The sequence below is a fragment of the Zea mays genome, unplaced genomic scaffold (assembly GCF_902167145.1).
Source record: "Zea mays cultivar B73 unplaced genomic scaffold, Zm-B73-REFERENCE-NAM-5.0 scaffold_155, whole genome shotgun sequence".
Classification (NCBI taxonomy): Eukaryota; Viridiplantae; Streptophyta; class Magnoliopsida; order Poales; family Poaceae; genus Zea; species Zea mays.
In genome coordinates, this window is record NW_023366772.1 from 60,001 (window position 1) to 75,966 (window position 15,966).

At 44.5% G+C, this 15,966-nt stretch overlaps 1 protein-coding gene across 1 annotated transcript in view; it reads right to left on the reverse strand.

Moving 5' to 3' along the window:
• LOC118473868 (probable cytochrome c biosynthesis protein) overlaps positions 1-15,691 on the reverse strand; it is a 23,682-nt gene extending 7,991 nt beyond the window's left edge. Inside the window, exon 1 of the mRNA XM_035963643.1 lies at positions 1-15,691. This exon is cut by the window's left edge and continues 7,991 nt beyond it. Coding sequence (XP_035819536.1) covers positions 3,633-5,498 — 1,866 coding nt within the window. The 5' untranslated portion in view covers positions 5,499-15,691 and the 3' untranslated portion in view covers positions 1-3,632.
• Between the last annotated feature and the right edge of the window lie 275 nt (positions 15,692-15,966).

Sequence of the window (15,966 nt, forward strand, 5' to 3'; positions counted from 1 at the left end):
ACTGACTCTGACCTTTCAAAGCCCTATCTCATCTGGTTGATAGTAGAAGGTACGTACGATGGTACCATGGACATAAACGAGGTCGAGCATATCTTTAATGATTTAAAACTAAAGCGTACCTAAAGCCTGCCCTGGATATGAAAAAGGGATTTGAGCCAGAAGAAGATGAGGATCTATCACCAGATGAGGAAATGGAAACAACTAAGTATTAGTTAGGTTCCGGAAATGGAAATGGTAACAGCGGCCCAAAACTCAAATGGTAAGGTTTTCTTTGAAAAGAAAAAGGAATGGGATGGGGTATGAATCCTTAACTACAAAAGAAAAGTAAGCACCTCTCCTAACTAATTAGTTAGTATCGAGAGACTAGGCTTTTCATTAAAGTTGAAGGAGACAAACAAAGTCTTGCCGATGGAAGAAATTCCATCGTCGTAAGGGAAGGCCTTGGTCAATCAACTCACCGCCATTGACCAGGGGAGGGGGGAACAATCTGATGAGCGAGATCATAACACGTGAACAACAAACCATACCGATAGGTTGATAGTTTTCTGTTGGTACGGCGTGTGGTCACAGGAACAATCGGCGGTCGTAGCATGAACTAAAGAGTACCTTCATTTTACAGCGTATAGAGGTGTACCAATCCCACCATGATCGCCAGAGCAAGATTCATTCTTTAATCGCTACCAGATCAAACATGAGACCAGCATCCGGAACGCAAAAGTTTTTAGAAATCCTTATCTTTCGGCTTTTTAAAGAAGATAGGCCATTACAAAAACAAGGTCTAACAGTCGACTCTTTCCTATCAGGATTTTACAACCTGAATACCAACCTGGGGGACCACTATTATATTAGAAGAGAGCATAATAAGTAAATGCCGACGCCATCTTTTACTTTTTGGATTGGATTGGATGGTCGGCGGCGCCATAAACTCGATAACCAGCACCGCGGAGTCAATAAATTCAACTAAATAGAATCCTAAAACAATCTTATTCGAGCACACGCGGGACCCGCAGCAATGAAATTCACACAAGCGGCAATCATCCGAGCAGAGAATGGAGAAGGGAAATATACTTTGAATTGTTTTTCCGAATGAGAAAGCCTTTGGCAAACTCCTTGCAAATCCGTTTTTGCCGGGCACAATAGACATATCTGCTCAGTCACAACATAAGGAACCCCCAATGTTCCTCAAAGCCTACCCGGCCTGACAGCTTTAGTTGAATGATCTGATCCCGAAGCTAGCTTTCTACTTAAATTGCTATGACTGGCCAACTAATGATCGGACTACCTATCTTGATGTTTTGAATCTGTATTCAGAGCTTTTTTCCAACTACCGGGACTACTAATTTAAAGTACAAAGCTCTCCTATGAATATGCTACTGCTCTTACTTTCTACCTGAATCCGAGCATTGAAGCAAGCTCTTTATCGCACCATAACCGAGTCTCCCCTTGCAGCTCTGATCAATCCACCCGGCAAATAACTGCTCCTTACTCTTTGATTGTATGTCCATTTTTGCTTGATGTCTGGCTCACCGGATCTGGTACATGAAAAAGCCATTCCTTTTCGCTTTCCTTCAACCACTCAGTATACTTTTTTACTGGAAGAGTCAAGCGAAAGCAATTAGTTTAGAAGGAAGAGGAAGACCTGGGGTGGGGGGCTTACGTCCTCATTTCACTCTTTTTGCTCCTGCGAGACACGACTCAACTACTTTTTACAATTGACAGGGTAGCTCGGAGGTCAGATGAGGGGTCTTCCCCATAAAGATAGATTAGTACTGGAAGGTTCAGATGAAGGAAGGGCGGGCTGAAACAAGGCACAAACTTTGAAATGGGGTAGGGTAAATAAATATGAGCAATCCGTGAGAATAGCAAACCCCTATCTCTTATAAAGAAGAAGATAGATAGGTCCACGAGTTGAGACAGAGAAGTTCTGACTAATCAAGTAGGAGTTTACCCACGAGAGTCAGAGGCTGCATCATCAAAGGGGTATAGAAATAATTCAGAAGCACTATGGCCTGAAGCGAAGGGCAGGAACGAACGGAATCAATGTGTTCCAATTTATCCGGAGTAAGGACAGCAGCCGAGAAGGGGAAAAAAAATAGCGTAGAAAAAAAAAGGTAGGACCAGATCATGCGAAGAGCTCTTCGCCCTATTGATTAGGAATCTCGATCAGAAACCACCAGGCCATGTCTCCCGATAAAAATCCCCACAATGGATGTCAGGCCTTGGCTTCATAAAATCTGATTGGATCCGCACTATAGGATAAGAATACAGATAGGCTGACTATGACTAAGAAGATCTTCCAATTTTCTTACCTGAAAAGATGAGTTATTCAAAGGAATACCTGCAAAATAGAATAAACACATGGCACAGCTGGGTGCTAGAATAGTAGTTAATAGAAGTTCTAGTCACTTAAAAAAAAAATAACCACTGCTTAACTTAATTAGATCGTAGAAGATAAGCAAGCGGGTTCGGGCAGTTAGTCCTATTTGAAGGTCAGAAGTTCGGGTAGTAAGGGCTAGGTTTATATAGGGGCTATATTTTTTAGAAACATATGGTCTTGCTCATTTCCCATCAAGGAATGGAGATTGGGTTGGTGTTTGGAAGGGATTCAGTAAACTGACCTTGGCCAGCAAGCAGAAAAAGGACTGACGTCTTGGGGCGCGCTAGCGCGCGTACTCTTCTTCTGCGAGACTCCATCCAAATCCACCACTTACTCGTTGGTTGGTGTTCCATTCTGTTATCTTAGACTATGCTGCCTTCTTCAATTCCATTCTTCGTCTCCCTAGTCGAAGTCTTCTTGCTGGCCCAACCCAGCATTTTTGAGTGCCGTGCCAGGGCGATAGGCGCTCCGCAGTCACGCATGATCACCAGAGCCTTTCTTGGCTATGTAAATATAGGGCCGGAATAAGTGCAAGATCCTCAACAAAATGGATTAAGGTGGGCTTCGGATTATTAATAATTTTTTCTATCTTGTCATTAAGTTCTTGTTTGAATCTGCCTTATCACAATATCCCTCCTTTTAGGGATAAAGCTATCAATGGCGAATCGAGCATTCGCTATCCTTTTTATTTTTTTAGCTTTGAATGGAAGAAAAGTAATGAAACCTGCGATGGCTACTGAATAACCTCCTTCTATTTTATTAATTTGAAACCCTTTTACCTTTTTCTTCGTTCGCCAAATCTTCTTCAGTTCTATCCAAGCTCGGTTTTGTCTGAATCTTTGTGGAAGAAGAAGCGGTTCGCCAGCCGCTACATCCAGGGATCCCACAAAATCATTAAACCCGGCGGCTGCTCGCTCTTTGATCAGTGATTCACCGGCCACTAGATCGATGAAGAATCTCTCAAAAATCCGCTTTTTGATCAGTGATTCACCAGCCACTACATTCTTGGATCCCACCTTATTCTCAAACCTGGTGGCTCGCTTGATTGGCAGTCCTGTAAGCTCATCTTGCATACAAATTTTTGGGGTACCAAGGCCTGCATCCACCAAGAACATTTCTTCCCTTAAGCGTAAGCGTAAAACTGAAGATTGTAAGGCGTTTCCACTACATAATAAGAAACTCGAATTAGATCTTGGAAATGATCGACTCCAATAGATGCTCATCATAAGCTTTTTTTTCCTCCTATTCCTATTGATCAGAAGTATCCAGCAGCGCCACGCCAGAGTGACTTCCGAAGCGCTACGGACGGGACGAAATCCGGCAGCCAGCCAGTTGCTGGCTCGGAATAACCAGCCCAGCAAGAAGCTAAATTCTTCCATAACATAACGGGGCGGGGTTGCGCGCGAGCCGGGTGACGTAGGTGCACAAGAGTACTTCGCGCCACAACCATCTCTTTTTTATAGGTTCTACGGACCTGCTTCATCTGGTAAAAAAGAGTCATAGATATGCCTGTAATTAGAAGGAAGAACCGCCATAAAAATCTTCCTCGTGTATCGTCTGTAGCAGAACTATGAACGGGAGCTAGCAATCCGGACCGTATTGAAAAGGTTCCTGAGACACAGCATGGAAGAGTCAAAATATTCAGAAGCGAGGTCCAATAATGAAGAAGGGGTAGAATTACTGAATGAATAAGAGCTGTGGCTAATACCCGAGGCATAAAAGACGCATTTTCTACGGGATCCCGAAACCACCAGCCACCCCGACCTAATTCATGATGAGCCCACCAACTTCCTGGCGAGATGCCTACGGTTAAAAACAACCAACATGTCAAGATCCAAATTCGAATTGGTTCCTGGTCCTGGTCAGAGACCACTGTGTTCGCGCCGGCGGTCCAACAAAGAGGCGAAGTAGTGGTGTCTTTCTTTCCATTACGAACGACAACACGCTTCGCCTGCTCCCTCCCCGTGTCCATTAGCGCTCCTGTCCAGAGCGAAGAGAAGGCGAAAAAGCGCCGCCGAAGCAGGCTTCTATTGCTACGCAACAATAGAGCAGGCGCGCCGCCCACAAAATGTTTGAATGATCGGGTAAAGAGCGAGCTTCTTATATGGGATCCGACGCATCCAGCAGAGCGAAGCAGCGTTCCATTCTTTTCGGCGGCATCCTTCCGCATTGGCGGCGAGTGGAGTGCCACAATCCCATTCATCATTTTTGATCTACATAACCCAAAGCCCATAGCACTGGCGACGTCTCCGGCATAAATGCAAGGAGGATGTATAGCTGATATAGGATCTTGTGGAACAGGATTTGATTCTGCAAGCGGTTCGGTACGAACGAAGAAATTTCGAACAAAAGGATCGGAACTCGCTGATAGGAAAGGAGAGAAAAACAAAGCAATGCCAAGAGCTCCGTCAATCTGCTGTTCATCGATAGACGAAGCTCTCTCTTTTTCATCTCGTGCCAGATGTAACAAAAGATTAGTCCTTTTTCCTTCTCGCGAACCACGGGAGCGCCCAGCGCCCAGAAGAGCAAAGCTCATTTTCAAAACTGGGTCAAGCGGCGCATTAAAAAGGGCTGGCCCGTTAAAAGGACGCTTACTTTGCGAACGAAGTTCAGAATCAACAAGGGTTCTCCGAACGAAGGGAGTGTACAACTGGGGCGCAGCTCCACTTTTTTGTTGGAGAGATAGAATGGAGTTCTTCACGAAGTTCGAGACAAAGGAAAAAATAAAAGTTTCTCTATAGCCTCTGCGTTTTGAGACATTATGGCTTTGGGGTCGACCCCGGTACCGGTAACAAAAAAGGAATCCATAAAAACTTGGGATCCAACACCATGAGAAAATACTACCCTCATGATTAGACCATGTCCCTGAGATTTGATAAAAAAAAGGTGCATTAGCGGTTAATACGTTGTAATTAGATAAGTTATTTGGAATATGACGGAACGAAAGACCAAGGAAAGAAAGAAGAATGCACCAAAATGCAGGTGCTGCACCAAACGCTGGTGGTTGTTTCTTGTTGTAAGTGAATGCAACGAAAAGACCCGGAAATAACAAATAATGAGAAAATTCATTTATAGACATTTCGTGCTCATTTCCTAATTTCTGCTTAGTTATTCCCATCATCCGGTAACCACAGGATGATCCCAATCTCCTTTTAGTAATAGATCTTTTTGATATGTCTCAGCGGCAAGGAAGAGAAAATGCAATGCATCGAGTCGTTTATCAAGAAAGTGGACGAGCTATGGATCAAGATCATATTTAGTCCAATTTCTACCGGTGCACTTCTCATGAAATAATTCCCTTTCCAAGGAAAGGAAAACAAGAACTCGAATACTCGTAATAGCGATCCCGATCCACCTACTTTTTTTCTATTCTTTTATTCTAAAGCACAAGCCATTTTTATGCATGGGGCATAAGAGTGGACAATCTATGTTATCGAAGGAAGTAAATAACAACACTTCAGCGTTTCGGTCTACCCACCCTCATTCAGTAAACCAATAGGATTGCAGCATTGGAATTAGAGTTGGCCAGGTCCTCTAAAAAGAAAAGAAGAAACTACTTAGACTTAGACTTAGAATAGAGAAATGCCATTGGTTTTCTCGTACTACGATATCTTTTTTTTTGTTTTTGGCCATGATTGTGCTGCTCCTGTGAAGGCTAGTGGGAAAGCTCACCGTTCGTTGTGATGAGTGGGGGCCTTGTATCTGTATTCGGATCAGCTCCTTAACATAGTTTCCTGCTTGAACCCTGGCTGGGAGCTGGGAGAGGTGTCCCACTACAGGTGCAAATAAACCATTTTACCTTTCAGGGGAAAGGAAACAAACCACTCAATAATCGGTAGAAATTCCTCCTACTGAACTGAGCCAATCTCTCTCCTTTTGTCTAGTTAGCCGGTTCTGATTGCAGCTTCCTATTTTCCTATTATTGTTTCTCTTCCATCGAGAAGCCATTCTTCATAAGTCAATAACTGGGAGCCAGTGTCATTAAGTGGCCTATCAGAATACAGGTAGCAACCATACGCACTTGGCTTGGCTGAAAAATCCTGCTCATAAGCCAGGTCTGTGTGCCGAGTACAGCCGTTGCCTCAGGGGAAGCGAACAAAGTCATTGGAATAGTTTATTTATTGGGTGGGTCCTTCTCTTCTCATTTCAAGATCGATCATCTCGAGTCTCGGGCTGAATAACCTACTCTTCCTCCGATCTGTAAAGATGAATTTCAATACCTTGTTCTTATATGAGTTTCATGAGTACGATCTAGACTATACTTATTTTATCAGGTTTTTTTCGCATAGCGAGTAGAGGAATAGTTTATAGTTTTGGAACCACCTGAGCAGGAATCGCTGATCCACCTTCACTTGTTTCCTCTGGCTTCGATTCTTTTATTGTATAGTGGACTACTTAGGAGCTTTAGCACTGACCCTCGTGAAAAAAAGAGCTGGGACCCACCTACTATAGATATAGATATAGATGGGCCTCGTTCCTTTATAATACGATCTAGCTTGATCCATCATCCTCAAATTATGATAACTGCCTTCTAGCCGCAGCCGGAGCTACTTCTAATCCGGAATCCAAAGGAGTCGAGCTTTTCGTACTACCATCGCCCGGGCATCGCTTTCTTCCCACTGCTTTCGTCCTGTTTTATTGCTCCTCCTCTCAACTTATTGTTCTTGTGAATACCGTACGTAGTAGTTCTTGTGAATATCAATCTAGGCGTAGGGCTTGCAAGATTCGCTTCGTGCCGTTGGGAAAACACTGGTATATGCTTAGCCCTTCTCTTCCTTGAGGTTTAAGGGGGAAAGATATCGTCTTCTAAACTGAGGAGAGTTATGTATCGCCTTAGCTTATCTGCTGCCTTGTTTTACGAATCTGACTTCACCCTAAAGAACAATAAGAAGTCAATGGGTTTGGTTTCTGACCGCACTTCTCTACAGGCATCCCACCCGTCCTCTTCCTCCAGCAGCTCAAGGTACGCACAGGAAACCACATCTTGAACCACGGAATTAGCCGTGATAGGTTTCTTCTTCCGCTCGGTACTCATCTACCCTAATCTTCCCCTCGCAGTGGATTCCACTAGGTTCTTAACCTCTTCCCAATTCTTAAACTGAAACCTGCGATGTCTAATCCAACTCGGCACCTAACCAGCTTGTCAGCATCGTAAGTTTGCCTCAACATTCCCCCTAGAAATAGAATAAGAATGTAAATCTACTTTCATTTAGGGATGATACTTTCTTTTTTTTTCTAGAACTAGAATAAGTAAGTATGCTCTGGAGTAAAAGGATTCGAACCTTTGCATGCCGGTACCAAAAACCGATGCCTTACCACTTGGCTATACTCCAAACGGTCGGTTCCTGGGGAGAGGGGGAAGGGAGAAGCAGGGCTCGAAGAAAACGAGCCGTGCAAGGACGCGGGGATATAGCAAGTAAGCTGCAAGGTTTTCCCTTTAGGACCGACTACAACAAGCTCGCGACTCTAATAGAAACTAAGGGTCAGCTCTCTGCTCTATTTGCTTGCAATGCGTTGCCTATCAAAGTCGGCGAACGCTTCCACCCCCTCTTGCCCTTGTTACGCAACACGCCAACAAAGAACCTTGGTTCCGTTGCGCCCTGTACTGTATTCCGAGGCGACCATTTCGCGCGGTTCGATCCATTTCCCGATCCGAAAAATCCGATAACGTACCTATATGAGTGGGATGGATGGTAAATCATTTGCAGTCTTTTTCGGCAGGACCTAGACACGGAGGTTCGGGAAGTAGCGCATGACAGCATTCACTGGTGAAAGGACTGGCAGCAGCGAGAGCATCATAGTTGACATGGTCGGAGCTACAGTCCCCATATCCGTCTCTACTCTTTCTGTAATTGACTCCCTCCCGCTCCCGTCCATCAAAAAGTGTTATTTCCTCCAGCTCCCTCCGATGCCGGTAGATTAGATTAATTCATTGACAAAACCCATTGATTCCAAGCAAGAGGATGCGCCTAGCGCTAGTTGCTCAATCCGTTGCTTGTTTGGTGATAAAATCGCTGATGCGAACTCGGTAGTGCTACTGAAACCACTTTGTGCATCTTCTGTTGCCAGGAAAGAAAGACGTGCTGGGTCAGTCCGGCACGTCACGCTTGCTAATACGGCCCGGCTGCCCCTATACAGAAATAGTTTAATCGATTGACCGACTTTACTTTACTTTATCGCACGCATAGATAGTTTCGACTGCAGAGGCTAACCTACTGTGATCTCATTTAGTTGGCAACTCGACTCCAACCCGATCTAGAAGAGGATTTCTTTAAATCAATAGCACTTCTCTCTCAACTGTGCAGTCGACCACAAAACCATGGAATTTCTATATGAAAATAAGAGATGCTTCTAGGGACAATCAAGATCACTAGGAAAGAGCTGAGTTAAAGTGGCACTCACTTGATTAAAGGGTTTCGTGTGTACTGACTGATCTAAGTGCAGAACCATTCAAGAAACGTAATTGAAAGAAAGAAAGAGCGCTATTCTTCTTTAGTTAGGTACTGCCATCAATGAGTTTGCTAAGAAAGACCCCGGTGGAATATTTGGCCTGCTTACTAACTTATAGGCTTCAGAGGGGACCCTTTCTCGCCCAGCCCCACCTACAGGGAGTGTAGGATTTCGTTCGCAACTCTTTTTCCTAGAAATCTCAATCCAGCGAGTCACTACTCTTTTTCTCAAACAAGAAGCTGACAAAGAGATCCATCCATTTCTAAGTTTGTCTCCACCTCATTGGCCATCTATTTTATTTTCCCAAGAGACTGGTTTGATTCCACCAGAGTCTCTCTTAGCGCATAAGTTGAAATTCATTCAGATTAGCATGAAAACCATTCTGCAAGATATCAAGAAATTCTTTAAATAAGTCATCATTCATTAGCGCGTAAGAGCATTCATTCTATCAACGATATTTCTCGAACTGGCGCACTTCCAGGAAAGTAGGAGATTTCTCGTAAGGATTATACGTGATTTTCCCATTATGTGAGCGTGCATTTCCTCAATCATTAAGAATTGGGCCTTGGGAAGAAAAACTAGTTCTATGTCAATTCTACAGCCAGAGAAAGAATCAAGTCTATCTCACTCATATAGTGGCTGCCAGTGGCACTATTTCTTTTCCAGACAAACCTTTTATTTTATGGTAGTTTCACTCCGATTGCGGGAGGGAAGCAGGGCTATAGAAATCAGTTCAGAAAAGGACTGATTGATAGACTCAATTTTACGGAGAAGAAAGGAATATTCACAGCATTCATCACTTCTATATTTTACTATGATTTTTCGAGCGTGTATAGAGCCTATCTAGCTCTATTTCCTAGTTTCTCCTTTAAGTTGTGAGGATTGAGTTTGCTTTGATTCTGGTTCAGGGCAAGGGCTACTTTCTTGAGTTCGTATAAGCATGGATCTAATCTTACCTGGATTGGTTATCGAGATGAGAAGACTGGCACTTTAAAGCGGGTAACGTATAGGATAGTCCAAGTAGAGAGGCCGGGTCTTATACCAGTAGCTTCAACCCAGTAGGTTATTTTGACTGGGCCTTTAGTTGGCAACTCGACTCCAACCCGATCTAGAATCAGATTTCTTTTTTGCGAACTCATAACTTAGCTAAATGGGGAGAACGAAGAGGCGTGGGAAATTGGGGGACGGACTCCTCAATACCGGATGAAGTTGGCTTACTTAAGTCCTTGGAGCTTCCCCCGCGGTAGAAGAATCTATCTTAAGGATATCGTCGGCATCACAACGAAGACACACATTCCGCACTACTTGCTCATCCCATGACTTCCCATCAGCTTTCCGTAGATCCCTCACAATCGAGTTAGGCCGATTAGGGAATTTCTCTCTCTTCGAACCTTGGGATCCAGTAGTCCACCCAAACTTGCTGTGCTTAAACCATCTCCAATGCGCCAGATCAGACCCGCCAAAAGAGTTTCCCTTGCAGCACAAACACCCTCCTCCATGTGATCGAAGCCTGAGGCGGAACCTTTGCTTTGCCCTTAGACAATCTCTATTCGGGTAGTCGCGCCCTTGAAGCACCTGAGCACATAGAGAATCAACGGCAGTCAACAGACTTCATCTCAACTGAGTGTGCCGGTCCCAGGTTCTCCAGTGGAGTCGATATGTGTGAGTTGAGTCTAGCAGGGGCAGGGGAGTGAGAATAGTCGACAGTTGAATAGCTTGGCCAGAGAAAGAGGGAATGAATGATCGGTCTCGTTCTGGATCTCTTTCCTTGCGCCCTAGTCCATTCCATCTATCTTGACTGCAACTTGGATTCTTTCTTGACTGCTATTTGGATTGGTAGTCCGTCAAATCTCTAAGCAGGTGGCTAGAAAACCTTCCGGAATAGGAGGAATATCAGATAGTTTCTCTTCTCATCAGGAATGGAATTCGGTTTCCAATCTGGTCACACATGACTCTTGTCCTAAAGCAATTTATTGATTAGGAGCAGTGGGTGGCCCATAGAAAGGAATGCCTGCCTATCCATAGCCGGGCAAATTGCTGCATATTCAAGTCACCCAATTCTCTTCTCTTGCACTATGTCTATTGGAATGGACCCTTGATTCTCCAGCAGATCCTCCTGGTATGGAAGGATATCATCCACAAAACAGATTGCTGAAAATGCCATGCCATCCAAGTTCGCAAAGGAGCGGTCTTCCTAATCTCTCTTTTGTTTGTGGGAATCTCTAGTGAGACCTTTTGATTTCCGGGGTTTCCTACTGTCTTTTGACTTTGGCGGACTCTGCATAAAATCTTGTATGGTGGTCCAGTTATTTCTAGAATATTTCACAGGATGATCGTGTGCGGCTCCTATCCAGCTAACCAAATGGATCAGTACCTGTTTGCGAATTTATCTTTCCCAAAGTGGACACAATGATTCGAAATTAAGGAAATCTCCGAATTCTCAATGTGCATTTTTCTGGTCCTTTCTTATGGACAATTCCGTTTTCCCATTGGCATAAAGACTTGTTTGACTACGATCCACGAACCAATTCACATACTCATCGGATCTATCCTTCGAAGAGAGTTGATCCGCTATTTGCAGGACTTCCGCACCCTCGATAGAATGAATGAAATGACTGAGCATAAAATCCTATATAGCAAGGATAGATTATACGGAATAGAAGAGTCGGTTCTAAGCTAATCAAAGTATGAATTCCCATAGCAATAGCAAAGAAAAAGGAAGCCCATATCTGATATATTGCTGAGGCATCTTGGGAAAGAGGTGTGTCTCGCATCCGCCGGCTATGAATTCAATGAGAAAATCCATGTGACACACGCAGATCAATACGGAAATGGCAAGGCATTCAACTCGACCCATTCATTCTCGACCATACGCCCTTAGCTCCCAACTCTCTGACCTGCCTCCCTTATACTAAATACTAAGACCGGTTTAAGAAGAGAAGTATTTGCTTGCTTGCCGGTTGAAGTCTGCTCGTCGCATTCTAGTCGTGCGTGATAGAATAGGCCCACATAAAGAGAAAGCGGAGACCTTCCCAAGGTTACTCATCTAGATCTGGATAATCACTAGCTATATTATTTCCTGCTCCTAAATTCTCGTAAATAGAGGATAGGCCCGGCCCGGCACCCCACAGTCACGGCACCTCTAAGAAGACACCTATTCCCGGCGCACTCCATGTGAAAGACACCTATTCTCGGCACTATTCCATAGCACACACACTTATACTTAAGTAGGCATAGCTCCGTTAAGAGCTCATCGAACTTTACTTCTAGTGATAGAAGGGGTAAAGGTGAATTTTAAGTCCTCTTTCTCTCGGAAATATACGCCACATGCCAGTGATCGATCTCTCTCAAGCTAGGTATCGGTGAAGTCCGTCATGGAATTGAAGTGGTAGAGTGGTAAGTGGGCGTACGGTCTATGGATTTCCTATCAGTGGCATTAGTTCCTTCTCTAGATAGATGGCTATTGAGCTTCTCATTCGTGAGAGTCATGCGCCGGATCAAGGGCTCTCTCATCTCCTATTTGGAAATGTATAGGTTCTGTAAGTGGCCAGTGCCCGCGAGTAAAGGCAGATCATCAAAAGTCATCTAATCCATCTAAGTGCCGGTATTGCCCAGTGCTTGACTGGAGTTGTCATGATACCCGGATACTCACCTCACTATACGCCAATTCAGGGAAAGGTCATGCTGGGAAGCTTCCTTGAAAGATAGTCTCAACACTCTCGATGAGAAACGAGAACCCAGCCAACGAAGGTTTATGCATATATTGGTCCGCATCCAGAGGAAGTCAAGGTTTCCAGATGTGCTCATCCCTGCTTGCTGATATGCAAATCGATTGGAATTGGCAAATCATAGAGTTTGTCGCTGACAAGAGCTGTTTTGGCCATGGTGATCCTCCTCTCAATACCCATTCCTGCGAATTCCCAATCCAATTATATTAGTATAATGTGTAGAAGAAAAAGGGGAATCCATGAGAAAGCCCATATTGTTCGTGGCAATGGAACATTCCTTTCCACTTTTGTGAATGGAGATCACTGACGAGCACTCTTGCGCAAATCAAGAGTCAAGGTAGGAGCTATGAAGCTGTCCCGGGTAGGAAAGGATCCCTTTGAGTTCATATTGCTGCAGGAGAAAGAGAAGGGCACAGAGCTTCTATATACCACTGGATTCCACCAGACTGTTCTGTGGAAAACACGGCACCCTATCCCTTCCCTGACGGGAACCTGGATACCATAGCATAGGAACCTCGAAAATACGTATTATAGGTTGGTTGTATACACACTCATCCTTTAAGAAGATAAGAGAGCCCCGCGGACATTTCATTTCCTTCCTCGAAACCTGGAAACTGATACTGCCTCGATTCTGCTTCCGTCTATCATGTCCAATCTTACTTTCGTGCCGATGAAGGGCAGTCCGGAAGGTGGAGTTAGCACCGGGCCGGCCTATTCTTAGAAGCTGAAGTAGGAGTAGGAGCACTCTTCTTCCTCACCTCAAGCGTAGCCGTATTAGTTGGATCCGGCATCCTTTCGACTGGAGATACCCTCGCATTACCGGCTTCCCGGCATACTGGCAAGTTTACTTGACTCACCCATTCTTGAGACTGGCCACTACTTTGTTTGATTTCCTTGTCACTGTAGTAAGCAAGCGGCACCTATTGATCTACTTCCCTCTAGCATCACTCATCCTTACGGCACTAGTCCATCCATCCCTCGACCGAAGAGAGTCTTCCTCCTCACGGAACTAGGGTTGGTTTGGTTTCATAGACAAGACTTTCGAGCGCGACGTTGCGCACATCCTCTTGCTTGGTATCTTTTCTAGTGTGCATCACATTCATTTTCCTTTCCTTTCATGTAGATATGATAATCTTCGTGGCATCAACCTCATATAGGAGCTGCCAGTAGTACTAGTACTAGTACTTTCGCGGGATTTGAAAGCAGGCAAACTTATGATGCGAGTCTAGTTAGATTAGAATAGAACCAGCTGAAATCCGAACCAACCAATACGCTTCGCTTTCCTCTGCTCGTATAGACTCCGTTCGTGTTAGGACATCCATAGCCAATAGTAATAGTAGCTAGTAGCTTCGCCCCCCCTTGCCCCCGGAAAGGTTCTCATTCCTCACTGGATCTAGTTGACTTGCTGCTACAGCAATCAATCTATCTATATGTTCCGGACGGAAGAGAGAGTTTCCTACATTCCCATTCCCATGAACTGAACATCGGGTACCAACGATCTGGAATCCCGTGCTACAGATATGCACCTGTGCGGAACCAACCTGGCAATCCTCCTGTCTATTCTTTCTATCTGGACTAGCGCTTCCCACTGGAGCTTACTACTTGACTAGAGCACTTGAACTTGTTAGTTTCATTAGTCAGTTTCCTAGCATAGCAAAGTGAGTTTCCCATCAACGGATTATCATCCTGTTGTTTCCATGAACATCAGGTACATATATGAACCTGTCAACGGAGCGGAACATATGATATGAACCAAGTAGATTCGTCTTTTTGCTCGTCAATATGCTCGTAACATTAGTCGTTACTCGCTCGTTAGTAGTTACTCGCTCAGCTCATTAGTAGTGAACTATGATCATTTGTGAGGAGTATGTTTTCAACTCTATGTATGTCAATTCGAGAGTAGAGCGATCTATGTCAACCAAGAGCAGAACTCTCTCTATTTCCGGCACAGGCTTTCTTTCAATCAAGAAGAAGATTATTTCAGATTTTATCACTATCCGGACTGCTATCTACTATCTACCTATCTATCTACCCGGGCTCGTTGTGAGGCGGGACCCAACCCTCCTCTTCACTCCACTGCTTCAACAGAAATGGATCCATCATCTGCTACCCATGAGTAATAACGTTACGAATCTACCACTGATCCCGAGGGCAAGTATGAAAAAGAGAGTCAAGCAAGGTTGGATTCGTATGTTCCATTTGAGTAAGCCTCTGATGCCCTGCGCACATAGCTTCTTGCATGCCCGATGGCAGATCTCCCAACCTGGAGTATATTCCCGGCCCCGTAGCTTAGCTTAAGATCTTCGTATTTCAAGTCCACCGGCATGGGACCTGACCTTGGGAATAAGCCCCGCCCTGTCCTCTAAGATATGAGATCCACCCACACCCAAACCTGGAAAAGCGGCAGGCTCTAGTCGAACTCCATACCAGAAGAGAACCCTTTCCGTTGGAAGAAAGAGAAAAGGGGCCGGGCTATGCACTTCAAGAGAACCAACCCAAGAAGCACTCAATAAACTATTATATATAGTCCTGGCCACCAGATCAAGCTAGCAGGAATGGGTACTACAGCACCAAGAAAGATCGATGGAAAGGGATATGAAACTATTTTAGATGCACGCTCTAGCTCTAAAGCAAGCTTATACGCACTCATAAAGGTGCCGTCTAGTGCCGTGAAGATAAACCGATTCTCTGACCATCCCTCGAGATAGCCTTTTATTCTCTTTAAGGAAAGGATCTGGGAGCCATATAAGGATGAGTTAGCCGTAGGATATGATTCCTTCTTGCTTGTTGGGAAGGGAATAAGGGGATCGAGAATGATGCTGCAAACAAGATAAGGGATTCACCAAGGCAGTATTACTATTACTATTACTATTACTATGGAAATGGAAATGGAAATGGAAATGGTATAGAGCTAGCCCAGAAAAGAGAATCCATGGCATGGCTATTCACTCAATCAAAAGAGAAGGTCATAATCTGGAAACTATTCTCATACAGAAGGGTTCTACGCTAGGAATCACTAAACTAGACGAGCACTTCTCAAGTGCCAGCTAGGAAACTGTCTGTACTGTAAACCAACCACCCGTAGAGAACTTTTAGTAGATGGAAGCGAGCTCCCTAGTCCTATTCGACCCACTTGGAATTCCCTTATGTGAATCATTCATGTAGCATTGATATACGAGAATTCGAGATTGCTCCACCGGGCCCTGACTAGTAAATACAGTATACGGGGAAGAGAGTCTTCTGAACCTGAAACCTATGAAGCAAGGAAATCACTCTACTCTGCAAGCTATTCCACTGGAAAGGACAGGTTTCTAAAGGAATGGGATTAGTACTACTTAATTAAGGAAGGGATGAGTGCTGTCTTCCGGGCGGGGGTTCTAGCAACTAAAGCAGTGGAAATGTTCTCGTTCT